The sequence below is a fragment of the Zingiber officinale genome, chromosome 9A, assembly GCF_018446385.1.
Source record: "Zingiber officinale cultivar Zhangliang chromosome 9A, Zo_v1.1, whole genome shotgun sequence".
In the NCBI taxonomy this organism is placed as follows: Eukaryota; Viridiplantae; Streptophyta; class Magnoliopsida; order Zingiberales; family Zingiberaceae; genus Zingiber; species Zingiber officinale.
In genome coordinates this window covers 1,389,526-1,411,135 of record NC_056002.1, presented here as the reverse complement: position 1 = coordinate 1,411,135, position 21,610 = coordinate 1,389,526, and the positions used below count along the sequence as shown (strand labels likewise).

The following is a 21,610-nucleotide window of genomic DNA, read 5'->3' as shown; positions in this document are numbered from 1 at the left end:
GTCCTTGAAGCTGGTGATGGATCCGTCCGGCAGCCTTCGAAACCATCGTTGAGCCGATCCAGTTAGGGTGGTGAGGAAAACACGACACTTCACCCCATCTGTGTATTGATGCAGGGTTGCCGTGTTATCAAACTTGCCCAAATGATCGTCCGGATCGGTGGTTCCATTGTATTCGCCGATCGTCGGAGGCACGTAGTGCTTGGGCAGAGGGTCTCGTAGAATGACCTCTGAAAATTGGCGATTAATCCGCTCGGGCAATGAGTCCGCTCGGGGGGCTTTCCCTTTTCTATCATCTCGTCTCGGCCTCTCATCAGAAGATCCCCGATCTCTATGAGTGGGTGCGGCTTCGGGGGTGCGGAATAGAGCCCGATGAAATGCAACGGTGGTAGGTGGTGCTTCCGCTCGACCGCCAGACGCTGATGTCGCTTGCTGCTCTGGCCGCTCGGCTGTTGCTTTCTGTTTTTGTTCCACGAGCTTGGCGGCCCTCAACTCGATCAGAGCGTCAAGTTCCTCCGTGGAAAGCGTCACCGTGTGTTGTCGTCCAGCCTCGTCCATTGTTTCCGCTCGGATACAAGAGCGTTCCCACAGACGGCGCCAATTTGATCTTGTCCGAACGCTGACTCAACGGACGCTGGGCACGTGGTGCTCTCCGATTTGCTGATATAGATCTCCGGCTAGTCGTACGAAGCTCCGGCGAACCTGCACAGAAGTCGGGCCGGGAAGGGGTTCCCGGCGGCGACCCTCCGACGCTCAAGTCAGGCAAGCAAGTAGTGAAAAAGGTGGCTTCAAAGATGTCTCCTCCTTTACCTCCGATGAAGTATGCGGCTCTTTATATAGAGCGGTGAAAGAGCTCCTACACGTCCACCGAGGCGCGTACGTATTCGCAGCCCATACCTCGGTATGTGTCTATCAGAAAGCTTACCTGACACCATACTGCTACAGTCCAATCACGTCTTCGATGGGACAACAGAACACCTCGTTGTCAGACTTGGAGTATGGCCTAGCCATAGGACTTGACGGCTTGTCAGAAGATGTTCCTGTCCTTCTTTACCCACCACCGGTCGGGACGTCCATCCGGCCGGCTGGACGAAGAGCGTTGTTCGGACGGCCCTCATCCCCTGCGCCGGCCGGGCGGCACGCCCATCACGTCCCGCCTGTCGTTTGCATTGATATGCTGGGGAGACTTCCGGGCGGGTGCTACGTAAGGACTGTTAGCACTATGCTACCTTATATCTTCGACCAAGCCTAACTTCCGCTCAGCCATTCTTTACTGTTCCATTGAGCGTCGGATCCCGACTCCTATCCGACCGGGAGGTCAGCCCCTCCCTCTCCGGTCAGCCGACCTGTCCACCTGGCCTTTTGACTTCCACATGGCGTCGACCCCTCCAAACGAGGGCCACCTGTTCTATCCGCCGGATCAAAATGTTTTATGCTTGTATTTTCTTTTATGCTATATTTTTCTTAGCCAATGATGTTGGTCATGTTGATCATACTAGTGAGAGTAGAAGTTTTGAGAGAGCAAAGAAATTAATTAAGTACGATGAGAGCTAATTTGGTTAAAGGAATCATGCATGTACATTAGCTAGACAAACCAATAAGGTCAAATTGGTTCAATGATTTAATCATGTTGATTGAAACTAAGGGTTGATTAAGCAAGGTGAGGTGGATGACTTGGATAAGTAAATCAATTTAGATTTGTTGAGAATGAGTAGGTTGTTCTACAAATGTTTGATAATATATTTTTATTTTTTATTTTTTTATACCAATCTATGACGAATCCATGAATTCGTCACCATTCTGTGACAAATTCATTGATTCGTCGCCAATTTGCCAATATTATATTATATGTAATCGAGGTGAAATACAATTTTACAATTTTTGAAGAGTAAAACACTGTTTCATCAGCAATTTGGCAATGAAACACGTTTTCATCGCCAAATTGTGACTAAATTGGCAATGAAAATAGTTTTGTCACAAAAAAACCCTAAAAACAATCAAGTCACCTAATTCCCCCTGCCCTTAGGTCGCAATTTGGTGACAAAAATAGTTTCATCGCCAAAAAACCCTAAAAACACTCAAGTCACCCAATTCCCCCTACCCCAACCATCTTTTGCTCTCGACGGTGGAGATTCCTCTGCTACGACGATGATGTCTGGCTGGGAAGCTCCTTCTCTCTCCCCTTTGTTAAGGTCAATTTGTAGCTAGAGGGGGGAGGGGTGAATAGCTCGTCGTGCTTCAGTTCCTTACTTCGTGATGATAATATGCAGCGGAATGAACTCGAAGCAACACTTACAACGCTAACACGAAGGATTTACTTGGTATCCACCTCAAGAAGAGGTGACAAATCCAAGGATCCAACCCTCACTCACTCATCCACTATGAAATAACTCCTTCTTGGTAACTACCGAAGGAGGAGAAGCCTTGTACAATCTCTCAATACAATGAAGAAACGAAGAAGCAAATACAAAGAAAATCTTACAAGATTTTACACAAATGAAACCCTAGCTAGCTTCTTCTTCTTGTGTGGAACGCCTCTTGATCTTGGAAGTGCAGCAACACTTTGCTCCAAGAAGCTTCAAGGACCGGTGAGAACCTGTGAGAATCGTAAGAGAGGAGAGCTTCGAGAGATACCAAGTCGCTGTGAGGAAGACGACTTTAAACTAGACGCTTCCTTCGCAACGGTCACATCCCAATCGATTGGGGAGGCTTGAATCGATTGATTGATCGATTCAGAGCGCCTCTGTGCTCTGCTGGAAACTGCCTGAATCAATCGACCGATCGATTTAGGCTTTCTCACGATTGCACGAGAAAACCAGCCCCCAATCGATCGACCGATCGATTAGCGGTGCCCAATCGATCGACCGATCGATTGGGTTGTATTCTGTGCTCGCGATTTAAGCTCCCAATCGATTAGATGATTGATTGGACTGTTGTTTATTGCAGCACTGTGCCCAATCGATCAGTTGATAGATTGGGCTTGGTCCAATTTCATCACTTGATCAAATTAACCAACCCTAGCTTGTCCGAGTCAAGTGTAGGGCTCCCAAGCCCAATATCCGGTCAACCGTGACCTGTTGGGACTCAAATTAACCAACCCTAGCTTGCCCGAGTCAAGTTTAAATTCTTCTCCTACTTGTAAGACTTTGGCTTCTATGCTTTTCCTATTTAATCATCTAAGACTGAATGTGATGAGTCTTAGATGAATGTAATTATGTCTTCTTTGTAAGAGTGTTCTTGTTGATTCTTCAATCATAAGATTTAATTTTTCTTCTCCTCCATCAAGATGGTGAAGTGGTTGAGTTCTATGATGGAAAAAGATTGAAGTGTTGAAAGAAAGGATTCCTTGATTATATAATATTCTTGGATTAAGTGAGTTTAATTGTTCATTCGAAAATATTGTTACATGTCTTTCTATGCCCACTAAGTCTTCTAATCAATAAGTAAAAGTACTATTATGTCTTCTAGTTCTAAAATTATATAACCAAGAAGTTTGGGCAAGGGGTCAATTCTCGACAGGTGCATATCCTCAGGGAAAAACATCCTCCGACCCTCTAATCATTTGGCGGTCAATTATAAGCTGACCCCGTAATTTACCTCCCTTCACATAACTAGGGGAGGGGTTGTGAGGGATGCCTAGGTAAACATAATCACGTTATTGCTACAATCTAACCAAGAAGTTGTGTTTGTTTCAGTTCTTCCAGTTTTTCCTCCTCCTATTGTCTGGGAAGGACTTGTGAAAGTTTTTATTTATGTTCATGTTAGACTCATTTTGATTGTGGCGTAGAAATTAAAAAGGAGTAAATTTTAGGTTGTCTTCTAAGAATAATCTTTCCCATAGATAACTTGCTTAAGTTCTTGGTTAAGTTATCTAGATTTTCTTTCCACTTAGTAGCCTGAGTTGTCATCTGAATTTGTGTTTCCACTTGTAATAGTTTATTTTCTTTTAAAGTAAGTTTGTGATGTAGAGATGTCAATAATACTATTCTTGTGTTATTCTGCGATTAGGACTTGATTACCTTTTCCAGTTAATTCAAGACTACAATATCTGTTCTCTTTGGTCTTAGCAAATTAATTTGAATTTTCTAACGCTTCTTCGTAATAAGTATTTTCAAAGTTTAATTTGTTCATTTATACTTGATTTCTGCATATAATATGTACAAGTTTAAATTCTTCTCCTACTTGTATTTTATTTGTTGTAATATATTCTTTGATTTGAAGTAGTATAACTTTGGATTGAAGTTCGAAATTTCTAGGTTTATTTTCTTTAGTAAGTTTTGAGAGATTTAATATTTCTTTCTTAATAGGAATACTCAGTAGATTAAGTTGATTAAACCTTCTATTTAAATAATCTTGTGATTCTTTCAAGAAGTCTATATTTTTTTTTAAGTCACTTAAAGTGTGCGTTTGTTATGTGAAATTATTGGCTACTTGTTCCAATATGTGATGAGTTTGTTTTTGTTGAGATGCTAGTGAACTCCCTAATCTGATGAGTAAGTCTGTTATGGTATTTAAGTGTGGGTTTTCATCATGTACACTCTGATAAAAGTCCTCGACCTGATAGAACAACTATGTTTAAATTAATCAGAGGTTATAATCTTTATGACTGGGTATTGGAAAGCTAAATCTAAGTAGTCTAATGTCTAAAAGCCTTGAGAGTAATACTAGAGGTCATTCATTTTACCTTTATATTCAGACATTGCTAAAGCGAAACTTTGAAAAGTATGCTTTAAGATGAAGAGGTCCTTTACCTTGAAGCCTTGTATTTTGCATTTTGCAATCTTTGACAGTAGCATGTACCATCCAAGTACGGCAAAATGTATTTCTTCATAACAGAGGTACACAGCATACTCGTTGCTCGACCAGCATCAGCTATTTTTTTAACTCGAGCAGACAACTTTTGGGCAACCACTGAAATGAGCAAGAAGCTTAGCGCATATAAATTGGTTTTCTGACAAATAATAAGTTCAGTGCTCAAGTTCAATGAACTAGAAACCTAAACGTGAGATCGAAAAGCAAGTTATGGTGTTGGATTAGTTTGGAAGAGCGGTAGGAGACAAGCAGGACACAATGGCAAGGCATCTTGAAGAAATATACAGGAGACAAGAAGCAACCTAAACATCATAATTGTCACTGGAATGATAGCAATCATGTGTTGTGGGTTTTAAACAAATGGGGAATAATTGTTTACAGATCTCCTACATTGCATAGTAGGACTTAAATTTTCATCACATGGGTGACTTGCTGATTTAGGATTCTCTGTGTCTCCTAATTTCCAATTTTTTAGATCAGTTGTTGGTGGAATATAATTTTCAAAGTATATAAGTAGAGCAGAAGGATCAGAAATGTACACTTCACTCTCCTACTCAAACTTTTCACAGATAGAAAGTAAAGCCTCCTTTGCTATTAATGAAGCAAAATGATACCAAATTAATAACTAACCCTCCTTTGCTAGTCCATTAACGCTAGCCTTATGGGCATTTTTCAATGTTTATTCTCCTGATATATATGAAACTTGACTCTAGTTAGTAACTTGTATATTGGCGACATCCTTATGTGACACCAAGATGATCACTCAGTAGCATCTAAGCTTTTGTAGTTTTTTTAAAATACGTCTTAAGATAATTTTGTGATACTTCAAAAATGCTATTAACTCAAGAATACATCTTAAGATGATTGTCATTAGCCGTCGGTTATCCATTCTATAATGATCTTAAGCAAATGATTCTATGATACCTCAATAATAATCTGACAAAAAACTCCTATATCGGCCAAGTTTTCTTACAAATAGAGAATTCACATTAGAGCATTTTTTTATGGTGATAGGGTAGAGTGTTTAATCTGATTTCCTAGATTAGCAAGTATTAGAATTTTGGGACCATAATTGTAATTGTAAATGTCTAATGTCATCATCTAAATAAGTTATAAATCAATGTGGTCAAATTTAGAATTAAAGATTGGCATAAGAGCTTAATTGTTATGAATATAATAATGTGGATATCATGTGTAATTTCTAATTTGTTGAAGGGTCAAATTAGAAGTAAGCAAACTTAGACTTCTATAAATAAGGGTTATGGTCCCAATTTGTAGATAGATGATTATGTTTTGTATTCTGATGCGGTGATGAGGGGCCCACACAGTGGAGTGTCATTGCAACGGTGGAGGTCAAAGGTCAAAGTCAGGGCGGTCTACGCCCCTGTATCACCGATCGGTCGGACGACCCACTCGCCCGACCGGGATAGAGAAGGCCCGATCAGATATCATCATAGCTCGGCCTTTTACCGAACTTTTGACGCTCAAGAAAGAAGTATCGACGAGGCGTATGCCGAACGGCGAGCCCGCTCAGACTTACATCGAGTCTCGGAACCAAAAAAGCGAAGCCACGACCGAGCAGATTACATTCAAAGCGGAGCTCAGCCAGTGGAAGGATGGCCGAGTGACTATCCCGCTCGGCCCGAGGACGATAGCGGTCGGACAACTGATGGTTGGCCGGGCGCCCCCCGCCCAATAACGAACAAAAGGAGGATCTACCGATATCGTTCTGGGAGCCCATGCCACCGACAGACGACATGGTCGGCGGCATGGTCAGGCAGTGGATCGTACGACGGAAGCTTCCATTGTCACGTCAGAGATATGCTCGGGTCGTTAAGGTATAGTGTCAGAGACACTTTCCTGACATGTCTTTTCAGGGAAAGCTTTGAGAAGCGTACACGCCTCGAGGAGTGTGCATGTGCGCCTCTGGAGCCCTATATAAAGGGCCCTAAGCGTCAACGAAGGTATGCTAGTTTTTACTATAGCCACACTATTACTCTGCTTCTGTTACTTCGCTTTTTTGCTTCCACATCGCCGGTGATTGACTTGAGCGTCGGAGGGTCATCGTCGAGGAACCCCTCCTTGGCTCGACACTGACGCTGCTGTGGTTGCAGGTCCCTCTAGTTTGGAGTCCACGCACGGTCAACAGGAGCACCACGTCCCACAGCATTCATCGCCTCGACTCTCGGACAGGACAATATTCTATCGGCAAAACTCTTTGAAAATTTAGAAATCTATAAATTGAAGATCATTCCCTAAATTTGACTGCAAAATATGGATTCAAGTAAGCTTTCATAATTCTGATTATTATGTTTATGATTTTTTAAGAATTGAATAGAGTTTAGTATTTTGTGTTGAGACTTCTCAACCTATTTTTCCATCAGCAAGAAGTGGATTGCTGTAATTAGCTTTAAGTGCAGAGGAAAAGTATTAGGTCATGGTCCTAATTAACAATAGGACAATGCTAAATGACTAGAATCTGACCAACCAGAATATATACATGCATGCATATACATGGGCATTTTAGTAATATCATATGAATATATTAATTACATGCATGTACATGCATGTATTATAATTAGGAAGATAGAGATTTCTAGCTGGCCAGATTCTGACCAACAAAATTTACTGTTACCAAATGTGAGTTTAGCTAATCAATGAAGTTCTACTGTGACAACAAAATGGTTATACACATGGTGTCAAATCCAGTGTTGAATATGATAATCATGCATTTGTGACTGCCCTAATGATTAACTAGCACGCTTGCTAACTAAATTTTTAAGGCTCTAAAATTGAGTATAATTGTAAGGAGCATCATTAATTTTTAAGGCTCTAAAATTGAGTATAATTGTAAGGAGCATCATCAACCTAAATATAGATATCATTAAGATCAGGAGCCAACTTCTACTATAACACATCGTATCGTGTCCACCAGATAAATATTTTTGGCGTACAAGTCACAGACAACTAGCATTTGAAAAGTCCACTGGTGAATCGCAAATCCGTGGGCATGAAACAACAACAAAACTAGCTAAGAGCATGTCTAGAGTTCCAAATACAATGGATCATTTAATTATATTATAAATTTGAAAGGCAATTTGCAACATATAGAACATCTTGAGCTTCAGGATGCATGATTCTGTCTGAAGTAGTAGTAGCAACTAGAAAGATTAATTAGAATAGCTAAAAGATGGTCGTGGATCTACCATCATGCTCATAATTTAGCAGATAACTTGAGACAAGCACCCTACATAATTATGCTTAATGGCCGAGACAAAAGTAGCAATCATGTATAATAAAGAACAAAAGTGTGTTGGCATGCATATCTTATACCGATATGCAAGGCTCAGCTTACCAAGATTCTAGTTGTCTCCTTGTGCAGATGAGCATTTAGTGTGTGTATATATATATAGAAGAAAGTAGAGCAGAAGGCTGAGAAACAGATCCATCATCTTCCTCTTCTAGCTCCAATCCTTCAAGAGATTGGCTGAAAAGAAAGCAGCAATGGCCTGTTCGGCTTCAACGGAAGAGAAGACTTTTCATGTTCGCTCAGTCAGCTTACCTTCCCAAGCTCATCCAACTACGGTCAGAGTTGAAGAAGAGCTACACAAACTTAGAATTTGTGTAGAACCATCGGCATCTTCGGTGACAAGGGAGATGATCTGCAATGGGTTGAGACACCTTGGTGAAGTGTATGATGACATGGAGGATCTTCTTCACCTCCCGTGCATCCAACAAGGTCTGCTCCACCTTGGACAGAAGAAAACATGGCAGCAACATCTGGATGGCTCAATCAAATTGTTGGACTTCTTTGGCATAATTAAGGATGCAGTCAACTCAACTAAAGAGAGCATTCAGGATCTCCAGCTATCAGTTCGGAGAAGAGGCAAGAATTCCATGGAAGATAGACTGAAGGCTCATATTCGTTCGAGAAAGGCAATGCAGAAGATGATCAAGAAGAGCTATAGAGACATGAAGCAGGCCCATGGCAAATGTCAACCTGAAACTGAACCTATGGAGCTATCAATGATCATGAGGCTTCTGAACGAAGCAAGCGTGATCACCAGGTCTCTCCTTTGCTCAATCATGCATTCAATGTTTGCCCAAAGAACAAAAGGTAGCCAGTGGTCACTTTCCTCAAGGGCCAAGAGAGTGGCTTGTGAGGACTTGTGTCAGTCCTGGAACGTGGATGTCTTGCCAAACAACCTTAAAGATGCAGACATTGAGAAGATCACAATGGTGCGAGGTCAATTGATGACAATAGAGAACAGTCTTGGAGACCTTGAGGATGGTTTGGAGAGCTTATTTCGGAGATTAATTCGAAATCGAGCTTCAATTCTCAACATTCTTAGCATCTAGAAGGGCATCCAGCATTTGGTAACTGATCACCACCTTGGCATCTGCATTTTAAAGGATGTGCTGATGCAATCCAATTTTTGTTGTTATATTTGAGTGTAAAAAGTGTATAAAAGCAACAGTTCTTGAACTTGAAATACAAGATTTATCCATCAAGGACCACTCACTCATCTGTTGGACTCTCTTTTGCCTTGGATTGTTTCTGAATTTGTTTCCTTATTATTCACTAAATCATAGAAGAAGAAAAACAGATTTTAGAAAATCCATGAAATAATTTAAATCCTTATTTAAGACTGAATGGTTAACCTGTGTTTAGAATAATCAATGATAAAAGCATGATGACTAAGTACCTCACAAATCTTTTAAAAAGTATTCTTGGGTTTTCATTTGAGCTACAGGCAAATATTAACTTCATTAAAATGCTGTAAAGATTCTTCTTGTCTCTCCAAATCTAAATGCGTAAGTAGACACAGGGAATCAAGATGAACAATCATACTAAAACAGTGATTATTAAAACTCAAATCTGATCTTAGATTATGTTATCTTCTGATGGATGGAAGTCAAGTTTTCATTCTATCCTCCAAAAATGTTTGTTCTTTGATTTACTGATGTTAATTATATTTGACGACTTCATGTTATGAAGGATATTACTTAAAGAGCACAAATATCACAAGAAAGCATATGTTTTAATATCACATATTGGGCTTGAGTATTTACTTCCTAACTAGGATGAATTAATTTCATCCTAGTTAAACCAGATAAAAAATTGAATTCACTGATTAAAAGAATCATGCATTCTGGTTGCAAGTGAACCCAGATAAACCAGGTAATACATAAATGTTAACAAAAAAATGAAAAGAGACATGATGCTTTCGGATCACCAGTAATCCTGACAAGAACAAGATCCTTCCTTAAAATGGTGAAATCGGTTGGCATCGCGCACTATGAGCTCCCTTTTAGTTAATAATGATATTAGTTTCATCACAGTGTGACAATCACAGCAAATTCGGAGATTCTTCATAATGTGGATAGGCATCCACTCAGGCAAGCTAATTAGACCAAATGCCACTGCCAGCTTCTCGCTGTGATGACGTTGAGAACCTGAGGTTGCCTTGTGATCATATCCCACTGCTTCTATCTCCTTAATTAGCTCATCTAATTTCTTAAGAATAACGCCAATTTGTGGATGGCTCGGATCATCGGCAGTGAAAACATGGATTGTGTTTTTAACCTCGATCCAACTACATCCAGGATTCTTCTTTATCCCCTTTTCCTTCATGAGCTTTCTCACTCGAGCAGAATCATCTGAATTCCCTGCATCGGCATACATCTTAGCTAAAAGCACATAACTTCCAGAATCCTTAAGGTCCAACTCAAATAGATGCTTTGTAGCATGCTCTGCGAGTTCTTTGTTTCCATGTAATTTACAGGCTGCAAGGAGAGCTCCCCAAATTTCAACACTTGGCTTTAATGGCATGTTGTCTATCACAATTTTTGCATCTTCTAGCAATCCAGCTCGGCTGAGAAGATCCACCATGCAAGCAAAATGCTCTAAGCCAGGAGCTATATTATGGGATCTACTCATGCTATTGAAATAAAACTTCCCTTCTTCAACAAGTCCTGAATGACTGCAACCAGATAAAACTGCAACATAACTTATGTAATCAGGTTTTATTCCATTGGATATCATTCTCTGAAAAACTTTTATTGTTTCCTTCCCTTGACCATGTTGAGCATAAGCAGTCATTATGGAATTCCATGATACCAAATCCTTTTCCAAAATAGAATCAAATGTTTTTCGCGCTTCAACTATCTTTCCACATTTCGAGTACATTGTGATGATTCCATTTGCAACTGATATGTCGGAATTGAGCCCTATTTTTATGGTATGTGCAATTATTTGATTACCAATTCTCTCTGCCGCCACCTCTGCACAAGCACGGAACAGTGTAGAGAATGTAACCCAATCTGGTTTTACAGCACTTTCTCGTTGCATTATGATGTACATTTTAATACCTTCTTCCTCGCTGCCATGCTGTATATATGCAGCTAACATTGCATTCCATGTGACCACATTTTTGTCTTCCATAGAATCAAAATATTCACGGGCCTTATTCACATTTCCGATCTGAGAATATGCAGTTATCATACTTGTCCATGATATGATATCTCTAACAGGCATCCGCTGAAAGACAGAATCAGCATTTTCTATAGAGCCGCATTTGGCATACATTGTAACTAGAGCATTGGATACAGCAACAGATGAACAAGATCCAGTACGCAATGAAATAGAATGAATCTGAGTACCAAGACATAAATCCAAATTAGTGCAACAAGCACTAACTACAGTTGCCAGCGTGAAGGGGTCCAAGGACATAGGCACACTTCTCATTTCATTGAACACTTTCATAGCTTGTTCCATGAGCCCTGAGTGAGCATACCCCGCAATAAGTGCAGTCCACGACACAGAATTACGGTCATGCAAGCCATCAAATGTTCTCTTTGCTGATCCTAGATCACCACATTTAGCATACATATCTACCAGGGCACTCCCAAAGAACACATCAATGCTCTTTTGAGACCTTATAATGTGGGCATGAAGATGCTTTCCCCATCCCAAGTCAAGGATACTAGTGCATGCAGTAAGAACATAAGTGTATGTCGTAGAATTTGGCTCATATCCTTGGTTGCTCATATCAATTATCATAGAAAGTGCCTCTCTTTCTTGACCACAGTGAGACAGTAGTGAAATCATGGTATTCCAAGAGACAACATCTCGCTCGGGCATCTTATCAAACACCTTAATTGCACGTCCAACTTCATAGGAACTTGCATAACCTGACAACATACAATTCCAACAGAAAAGATCAGGACTTTTTAAGATACCAAACACTTTCGAAGCTAGGTCAACAGCTCCACACTTCACGTACATATCAATAAGCGACGCCCCAGCCTCTGGATGTCTTCCAAAATCTAACTTTTCAACAAAACCATGCAATTGAAGGCTCAATCGGTGACACCGAAGCGCGCCACATGATTTCATCACGAAGGCAATGGTAAACAAATTTGGTTTGCAATTAAGATCCCGGAGCATCAATATGAACGTCCTCAGCGCCTCTGAGGGCTGAACATCACGGAAGTAACCCACCATGAGCGTGTTCCAGGAAGTAGAGTCCCTCACCGGCATTTTATCGAACAGCTCCACTGCTTCACGCAAAAACCCAAATTTCGTGAAACCATTGATCATGATATTGCCGGAAAAGACATTGGGAGAGGAAATGCCGCCGTACACTCGGAGCGCGTCATCGAGAGAGCCGCAATGAATGTAGGTGTTGAGAAGATGATTCTGAAGGAAGAGGGAGGCCTCGAGGCCAGCGGAGATGAGGCGGGCGTGGAGCATCCGGCCATGAGAGATGGAGCCGGAGGCGACGCATGTTGCCATTGCGTCGGAGAGCTCCTGAGTGAGGGCCATGTAAGCTTTGTTCCCAGAGGCACTGGCTGAGGTGTAGGCTCTTGGTCTGAGGGAGAAGAGGGGAAGACGAAGAATAAGAGAAAGAGGAGACGAGGATGTTATCGGGCGATGCCATGGGAGCTTTACCATCAAAGGTTGAAGCTTTGGCGACTCGAAGCAATCTCAAGCGCCCCCCAGACTGCTATTAGAATTCAGATATTCAAATTTTGGGTCGACTTTAAACTGATTTCTTTGGATTATGAATTCGTTGACTCTAAGGGTGTGTTTGGTTCAAGTCATCATGTATAACCTTGGTTACCTGATTAACAGGTGATCACATAACCAAGGTTATAGGGAATAAAATATAACCAAATGTTGTTTGGTTCAACTTAGGTAATGCAACAAAAACTTGTTTGTTTGAAGGTTTTAATGAATACCCTAGTTTAATATTTTACCGTATTACCCTCAGTTACAAAACCAACTATACATAATATTATTATTATTATTTATTTATTTATTTATTTATTTATTAATGTTTTTTTACTTTTCTTTTTCCTGTATTTTTTTTTTATTTTTTTAATGTGTTTTTTTATTTTTTTAATTTTTTATATTTTTATATTATTTATATTTATATTTTTTATTTTTTTACATTTTTTAAATTTTAATTTTTATTTATTTATTTTATTTTTAATTGTTTTTAAATTTTTTAAATTTTTAAATTTTTTAAAAAATTTTTAAATTTTTTTAAAATTTTTTAAATTTTTTAAAATTTTTTAATTTTTTAAAATTTTTTAACATTTTTAAAATTTTTATTTTTTATTTTTAAAATTTTTATTTTTATTTAAATTATTTATTTTTTAAAAAAATAAATTTTTAAATTTTTTAAAACATTTTTTTATTTTTTTTACATTTTTTAATATTTTTTTTCTTTTTTTCATATTTTTTCTTATCGGAGGGTATTTTTGGTAAAAAAAAATCGTTAACCCCGGAATCAACAAAAACCTTAGTTTTATGAGGTTTTTCGATTCCGGGCTGCATGACCCTTTTGCTGACGTGTCGGGCATGGAACATTACTTGGAAAACATCAAATACCTAAACCAAACAAGATTTTTGTTGATAACCTTGGATGGATAACCAAGGTTATCAAGAATAATCCCGAACCAAACGTGCTAGTCTAGAGTGTTGTTGCTTTTCAATCTCAAGCCGCTTCTCTGCGAGCCAATTAGGATTTATTCCTTCGGCTCTCTCTCTTCGTGTTCCTTCTTTATATTCTTTTCAAACCTTGACTGATTATAACAATTTTTTATTTTTTTTATAATTCAGATATCAAATCCTAGATAAGTTTCTCATTAGCCATCAAAATAAATTTTAAAAAGCATAGAACGAACAACTCAACAAGTAGTTCGAATATCACGAGAGCTAAGCATTGATTATGCATCAGACATTAGAGCTTTAATTTTTGAACTATGCAAATAGTTATAGTTCAGAAGCCTGTGTCGAGCATATTATTGCTCAACTTTGCATCTATATGTTAGTTATATGTTAGTGTTGCTCCGTCAAGTTCTTAACCTGATAAGATATCTAACTAGTCTTTGTTTTTCCTTAGTATTCAGGAGTCACTTTTTAGTATTTTACGAGTGATAAATTTAGGCACCAACATGTTGGCAAAGGAATTCTTTATTACAACCGAGTGACGTTGGTGCTTAATCCAAACAGGAAAAGAAAAAAAAAATCAAGGTCCAAATAGACTAACATAATAACCTTAGTCCTTGGTAAACATTATTGAACATCAAAGGCCCTTGAGCCCAGGTGCAAATCCTGATTCCTGTGAAATGAAAAAAAAAAGGACAGTTAGGAAGGAACATGAACACTAGTTTTATAAAAGGAAACGTGTTATACAAGCAAGTGGAAGGATTGCAATACTAGTTCAAGGAATCGATATAGATCACATGCATAGAAAGAGTGAGGATTAAACCAACATGCCATCACCACATGGATTGAAATGATGTAAGACAAAGATAGTAGTAGCAAGAGCTGATTCTTTTCAATTTTAGTTCAGTGTCAGTCGTCTTTTTTAAGAAGTCATTAGCAATCTTAAACCAAACAAAATGAATAGAAGATCTTAATAAACAAAGGAATTATACTATGGCAAAGGCACAAAGATCTTAACAGTATACTATGTAAGAAGTCATATGTAAAGAAAATGTTAAAATTAGTATGTCAAGGAGCTTGATGTTCTCTTGTATCATGGTAGAAGCAAAAGATCAACAGCAACAAAACATACTAACAGTTCTTCCAACATCTAAATAAATACTCTAATGCAATTTATAAGTATTATCAGCTCACAATTCAATTAATGTAGAACACATCAAATCCTTTCCAGAGCACGTAGATTTCTTCATGCGCTATAACATCGCAATAAAGAATTCTCTTCAAGTGCTATAAAATCACAAGAAAGGGTTTCCTGGAATCCTGAACAAAGATGACTTGTATGTTCGAAGCCCCACTCTCTAAGCTAAAAGGACCAGTAGGATGGTCAATAAAATTGCAACACATACAATCTTAATTTTGAAAGACAAAGCTGAGAAATGAGAAATTTATATTAAATAACCATTCGAAACATGATCCATTGGAAATGACAATTCTACATCAATGCTATCATCAACTATCAGAAACCTGTTAGTGCCAACTATTTGTTGAGCGTGAATTTGCCCCTCCATTGAATTCTATGCTAACAGCCTTATAACAAATATGATTAAGCCACATGTTCAGAGTGTTTAAACATGCTTTAAGTGGGCTGTTGAATCCTAAAGTAAACCACAGCCTTTGTATCAGAGCTTGCAACCAAATATGTTAATATTAATTTCTAATTTTCATTTCTGTCTAGAAATGCACTTCCGAAGTCAACTTGAGTTTCTGAGACAACTGAAGAAATAACCTGTGTTTTCCACTTTATTCAATCACAAAACTCTTTGGGACAAGTCTGATGCGTTGTTTGGCATGTGTTATAAATGCTTTATTAATATTTAATACATCTTCTTTAGTAGTTCAAATGTCATCACACCACTACTTGGAAGTGTACAAAAATCTCACAATCAATGAGTACATACTAAGTCAATATGGTACAAGCTTGTCTTGCCATTCAAGAAGTAGGGACTAAAGTAAGCCCAACTTGGTAATATCCAAGTTTTTAAATCGTTGGTTTTATAAGCTTACAATAAGTTAAAAGGCAAAGAGTTGGAATCAGTTCTGAGATTGTTAGAGCTTCAGCAGCCAATACAACTGGGAAAGGGATCATGTCAACACTCAATAAAAAAATAATTAACATAAAATAGTTTTCGTAAATGGTAGAGATTAATAAGAAAATACTATGCAGTTTAAAGGTCAATCACCATCACCCTGGTAAATCAGAAGCATTCAGATGCAAACAAGGATAATATATCTGAATTATGAACCTGGATGAGAATCCACTTTATTATTCTGTTGGGAAAGGATGAAATTATCTATGTGCCTGCACCAAAGTTACTAGTATCATGATGGTCTAATGGCATTCATGAAATTATACTTGACATCAAGTTTCTATGACTTAATGGTGAAAGGAATATGCAATACGTAGATATATGATAATTATATGATAAAGAAGATGTTTAACAGCACATTGCCTGATGAACACAAGTTGAACCTCATACATCGGTCTCAATTATTTAATGTCGACTAAAGGGATCATATTCTACCACTGAACTGTCTGCAGGGTTATATTACTGTAATTTCAAATCTGTTACATCATGTTTATGGTCTCCTTCTACCCCTTGCATGTTCAACTCTAATCAATTCAACTTGCTTAAAACTAGAATGTATTGATTGTCTTAGGACATTAATATCATATTAATTTCTTTCTTTCAATTTGTTATCTGTCTGAGTTGCCGGTAATTACTTCTAGATAGCTGTATTTTTTTTTTTGATTTTTTTCTTATATACAATATATTCATCTTAGCATTCTCATGGCCATACTAACTTTTTGTACCCATTATCTAAAAGACCAGCACTGACTCAAACTATTACAGATTGTACAATTTTCTTTGCAACCTAAAAGGCTATAATCTTTCATGTCAGCTAATCTTACAAGTTCTTTTGCATCTTTTATCATTAAAAAACTAAATTTCATGTAATAGGTTTTGCATCTTTCAATTCTGTTTCCAAAACCGTAAGACACTGAAGAATACACATTACAAAATGTATGATTTTTAGGAAGTCTATTGATGACCATACAAGAAAAAGACATGGTGAGGCAAAACACAGGAACTTGTGTGCTTCAGTTGATAGTCTCCTAAAAACAAGGCTCATCCCTACCAAATATTCTATAACTGGTAAAATATTATCATGAGATTTTACACAATTTTTGAAATTCTAGAATTTAACAATTGATATGGTTGTCGCATTATGTTGTCCTATTTGGCATCTTGCATATCAGTCAGCTCTAAGATTAATGAGAAATCAGGGTTGCAGGCAATAAACTGCACAAGCAAGAATGGTCCAAAGAAATTAAAGCAGTAGTTAAAGAGCTTTGGATTCCAATAAACTTGACAGGTCTTAGTGTTGTGATTGCACAATTAACAAGGGAAAACAGATAGCTGAAATAGAAAAGGTCATTCAAATCACAAAGACAATTTCATCAATGCTGCTATGTTAGCTGCAAAGAGAAGCTCAACCAAGAGAAATCCTTGAAAGGTACTATTCAAACTTCAAGGCATCTTATTATTCTGCAGAAGAATCCAGTATCTATCGTCTGGATACAAAGTTACGGAACAGCTAATGAAGAATCTTTCAATTTCATTTATAGACCTGCTTGAGTACTAAGTCTATGGTAGATTCTCAATAAGCACATCTATGATGTGACTTGGACATGTAATAGCAATGCTCTTGAGAACTTCAGGTTAGTGAAAGCTTGTTGAGGCCTTCAAGCCATGAACTCATACTGTCGTGGAAGAACAAAGAACCATGGAAAATTTCTTTATTCCAAGCAACTTGGCCATCACCCTAATTTGCTAGAAAAGAAAATGTAGAACTAATACACTTGGCATCCATAACTTCTACTCCATTATATTTTTCTTCCCTTTCTAAATGCAAGAATAACTAATTGCCCAGATTATGTAGATTTGAAAGGACCTCATAACAATTAAAGTACAAATATTTCTTTTAGATTAATGGAAATGAATTCTAGAAGGTTTTTGATACCCTTAGGATTGTTTATTTTCCATGTATCTTTTTGCTAGGAACACATTGAAACTTAGAAATCAGTTACAATCTCATTGAACTATTTGAAAATGGACATAAAGTATATTTGTTCCATAATCCACCATTTTGCAAACCTTACATCAACAACAGAAAAAATATGGTTAAAAGCATTTGATGATTGGCATAGTTTTGCATTGATTATTGAAACTTAGAACAACCCTGAGCAATATTAGTGGTGTCGTGTTGCTCACATTAAATAACAACAAATAGGGTTAAAAACATGAGGTGGTTGGTGTAGTTTTACATTGATTGCAAAGTCCTAACATATTAAACTTTGTCTTATTCAGGTTAGTACTTGAAAGGATGTGGGAAAAATTGTTCTAGAAGATCATATTGTATTCTTCTAGTCCTTTTTACTAGACTATAGTTATAAGAATGACACCCTCCTTTATACAGCTCTTCATTCTATACAAAAGGTGGAAAAGACTAAAATAGTTTTTCTTCTGCCAAGGCACCATTTTCCATCTCTATTTTCTCCTCTTCCTCCATTCTACACGTCTCATTGTCAAAGACTTTCTAGTAACAATAATAACTAAAAACTGTTAACAGTCTATTATAATTTGCATAATTTTGATTGCCTTGTGGTCCATCTTTAACTTGCACACTACATTATAACATCAAGATCAGGGGTGGTCTAATTATACTTGCAATGAATGATTCAAGCAATTATAATACATTGATCAAAACAAAAAATAAGGCAACACTTTCCTTGCCAATATTTGGAACCACTAAGACATAGTACATGACAAATAGCATGCATAAGAATATCATGAAACATGAGTAATTTTCCACTATGCACATCTTATGCAAGTTATTTTATGTAGGTGCATAGATTCTAACAATTTGAGCAACCTATTAGCTGACGAGTAATAAACTTATAAAAATGTTTTCTCACAAACATAGCATGGCAAAAAAAAAGATGCTCCAAGCAAGAAGCTAAGAATTAGTACATCAAATTGTATGCACTACATAGTAGATTGGTTATGTTAATATCTATTAGAATAAAATGAAGTGCTCATCAGCAACTCTGATTGCATTTCAGACAGAACTTAGCATAGATCTATCACCTATATCATTATCATATGATTTATCCTAGAGGCTTCAATTTGTAAATCCACAACAACGCTATGTTCAGTTCTGGTTGCTCTGTAAATTATCCATATCAGATTATATGCAACAACTATCTAAGTTGATGAAGTATATTTTCTGAACTGTCATAAAAAATTTGCAATACTATAGTCTATAGAAATGAATGATAACAATTTATCATGAATTAATGGTAAACGATCAAAAATAGAAATGAATAGTCAATTACAAAGAATTTTGAAAATTCTAACAAAAAAAAGAGTTGCACTAGACAAAGAACCAATAATTTTGACAGCATTCAACCATTTTACACAAATATAAAAAGGAAAGAAAGTATTAAAAGACATTTAAGCACATTTAGATCATCGAGCCAGCCCACACCGAAACCTAGAAAAATTGTATTCCTGTAAAATAAGAAAATCCCAAATCCATTTTTTTTTCTTGTCCAACTGATAGAAATCTTATTTTATTTGCTATCCTCTTATCAAAACATGTTCTTCGAATGCTTAGATCCAGTGGGATAGTCCTTAATAACTCCTTCTCAATTAGATCCATCGGAGAAAAATAATAGCATTCTCAACCCAGAAAACATTCAATCTCACTTAGCACAAGAAGAATCTTCGAGATTAGGAGAACTCTTTGCAGCCAAACCTAGAGTCCTTAGAAATTACAACAGTGAACCAAAGAATCAAGCATCTAAACCAATTAAGACGAAAACGAACCATCACGAAGGGGAAGGGAAGCGATTCATGCGTTGGCTGGAGAAGGGATGACACCGCCCGCACCCTGAATCTGCTGCGCCTTCTTCCTCTCCTCAAGCTCACGGATCTTTTGCATCTGGAGCATCCGCTCCATGATGAGCTCGTACTCGCACTTCTCGTAGACGTGGCGCTCGTTCTCGCACTTCCATGGCAGAAAGAACTCAGCGGAGCGGCACTTGTTGAGAGGAATAAGAAGATGGGCGCACTCGTCGCGGTAGGGGATGGGGACCCTGTTTTCCTCCATCTCCTGCTGCGTCGCGATCATCGGCTTCGAAGATCCCAGCTTCACCTCTTCCGCCATTGCTCGACCAATCCGCCTCTCTCCGTATCCCCCCTTCTATCGATCGAACCCTGGAGACCGCAGTGCCAGTTATATCGCCAACAGCCGCCGCGATCGAATCGAACCCTTTCGGGTTTCGCAGTAAACACAGTCGCGTTGATGCTCAATATTTGCATGTCTTTAGGTGGGTCCCACCTAAAATCAACGGGGGATTTTATTGTTTGTTATTTGATGGAATTCTAATAGGAATAGGAATATAAATAGAAATGAGTATTATAATATTATGAAATGAGAATAAGTATAATTTTAAATTATTTTTAAAAATAATATTTAATTAGTTAAATGTTTTCAATCGGAATGAATTTAATTTTTTTTATTTTTAGAAGAAAATAAGAAAAAAAATTAGATGAGAGAGAAAGTTGAATATATTGATAGAAACATACAATGAGAGAGAAAGGGTGATGAGAGAGTATGTGATGAGAGAGAAAGTGTGATAAAAAAATGAAGAGAGGAAAAGTATGATGAGAGAAAATGAGGAGAGAGTGCATGATAGGAGAGATTGAGAAGAGAAAAAGTATGATAAGAGAGAAAGTGTGCTGAGACAGAAAGAGTGATGGAAAAAAATGAAGAGAATGAAAGTATGACGAGAGAAAATGAAATATTGAGTAGAGAGAAAGTATGATAAGAGAGAAAGTGTGTTGAGAAAGAAAGCGTGATGGGAAAATGAAGAGAGAGAAAGTGTGATGAGAGAAAATGAGAGATTGAGGAGAAAGAAAATATGATGAGAGAGAAAATGTGCTGAGAGAGAAAATGTGCTGAGAGAGAATGAAGAGAGAGAAAGTGTGATGAGAGAAAATGAAGAGAGAATTTGTAACAAAAGGCGAATACGCTCGCCCCCAGCGCCCTCGCCAACCCGTCCCAAGGACAACACAGAGGAGGTAAATCACGGGCGGCTACTAGTCTTGGAATATTGACTAGCACATAAGGAAAGTATTTATCTCTGTTAGGACCAAAAGTAGCTAGAGGGGGGGTGAATAGCTCGTCGCGTTCGCTCGGTGCTCGGTGTTGCTTGTTGTTGCTTGTTTCTTCAAGAATGCGCAGCGGAAAATACATAAACAAACACAAACACGCTAACACTAGGAGTTTACTTGGTATCCACCTCACAAGAGGTGACTAGTCCAAGGATCCACACCACGCACGCACCCTCCACTATGAAAACACTCCTTTTCGGTAACTACCGAGGGCGGAGAAGCCCTACAAGACTCTCAGTACAAGAAGAAAGGAAAGGGAAACAAAATACAAGCTTACAAGCTTACAATGAGTACAAAACCCTAACCCTAGCTTCTCTTCTTACCTTTGATCCGCCTCTTGACTTGAAAGCTTCCAAGATCCTTCAAGAAGCGATCGATCTTTGAGAGCGTTGTGGAGAAAGAGAGCTGGAGTGAATCGGAGAAGTTCTTATTGCACGCCAACAGCTATAAACGACGCCAACGGTCGGATCCCGATCGATTCGAATGTTCCCAATCGATCGGGAGGCTTTGGATCGATCCACGGATCGATCCGAGCGCCTCG

General features: G+C 38.1%; 3 protein-coding genes across 4 annotated transcripts; 1 reads left to right on the top strand and 2 right to left on the bottom strand.

The window, feature by feature from the left end:
* Positions 1-8,010: 8,010 nt before the first annotated feature.
* On the top strand, positions 8,011-9,736 carry LOC122021516. The gene has a single exon (XM_042579641.1). The coding sequence runs from the start codon at positions 8,314-8,316 to the stop codon at positions 9,166-9,168; it is 855 nt and encodes a 284-aa protein (XP_042435575.1). The 5' UTR covers positions 8,011-8,313; the 3' UTR covers positions 9,169-9,736.
* A 94-nt stretch (positions 9,737-9,830) lies between these two features.
* On the bottom strand, positions 9,831-12,826 carry LOC122018613 (pentatricopeptide repeat-containing protein At3g24000, mitochondrial-like). 2 transcript variants are annotated; one of them, XM_042575979.1, is made up of 2 exons: positions 12,456-12,703; positions 9,831-12,369 (listed from the first exon to the last, which is right to left on the bottom strand). In XM_042575979.1, the coding sequence occupies exons 1-2, from the start codon at positions 12,571-12,573 to the stop codon at positions 10,043-10,045; spliced, it is 2,445 nt and encodes an 814-aa protein (XP_042431913.1). In that variant the 5' UTR covers positions 12,574-12,703; the 3' UTR covers positions 9,831-10,042. The 2 variants fall into 2 exon arrangements, with proteins under 2 accessions (XP_042431913.1, XP_042431911.1); XM_042575977.1 differs by having other exon boundaries at positions 9,831-12,826.
* A 1,451-nt stretch (positions 12,827-14,277) lies between these two features.
* Positions 14,278-20,197, bottom strand: LOC122020941 (NADH dehydrogenase [ubiquinone] 1 beta subcomplex subunit 7-like). Its single transcript, XM_042578996.1, has 2 exons — positions 19,720-20,197; positions 14,278-14,441 (listed from the first exon to the last, which is right to left on the bottom strand). The coding sequence occupies exon 1, from the start codon at positions 20,057-20,059 to the stop codon at positions 19,745-19,747; it is 315 nt and encodes a 104-aa protein (XP_042434930.1). The 5' UTR covers positions 20,060-20,197; the 3' UTR covers positions 14,278-14,441; positions 19,720-19,744.
* Positions 20,198-21,610: the final 1,413 nt, after the last annotated feature.

Bases quoted from the DNA above. Each gene is read 5' to 3' on its own strand.
- LOC122018613 (XM_042575977.1), bottom strand. From the start codon at position 12,766: ATGGTAAAGCTCCCATGGCATCGCCCGATAACATCCTCGTCTCCTCTT.
- LOC122020941 (XM_042578996.1), bottom strand. From the start codon at position 20,059: ATGGCGGAAGAGGTGAAGCTGGGATCTTCGAAGCCGATGATCGCGACG.
- LOC122021516 (XM_042579641.1), top strand. From the start codon at position 8,314: ATGGCCTGTTCGGCTTCAACGGAAGAGAAGACTTTTCATGTTCGCTCA.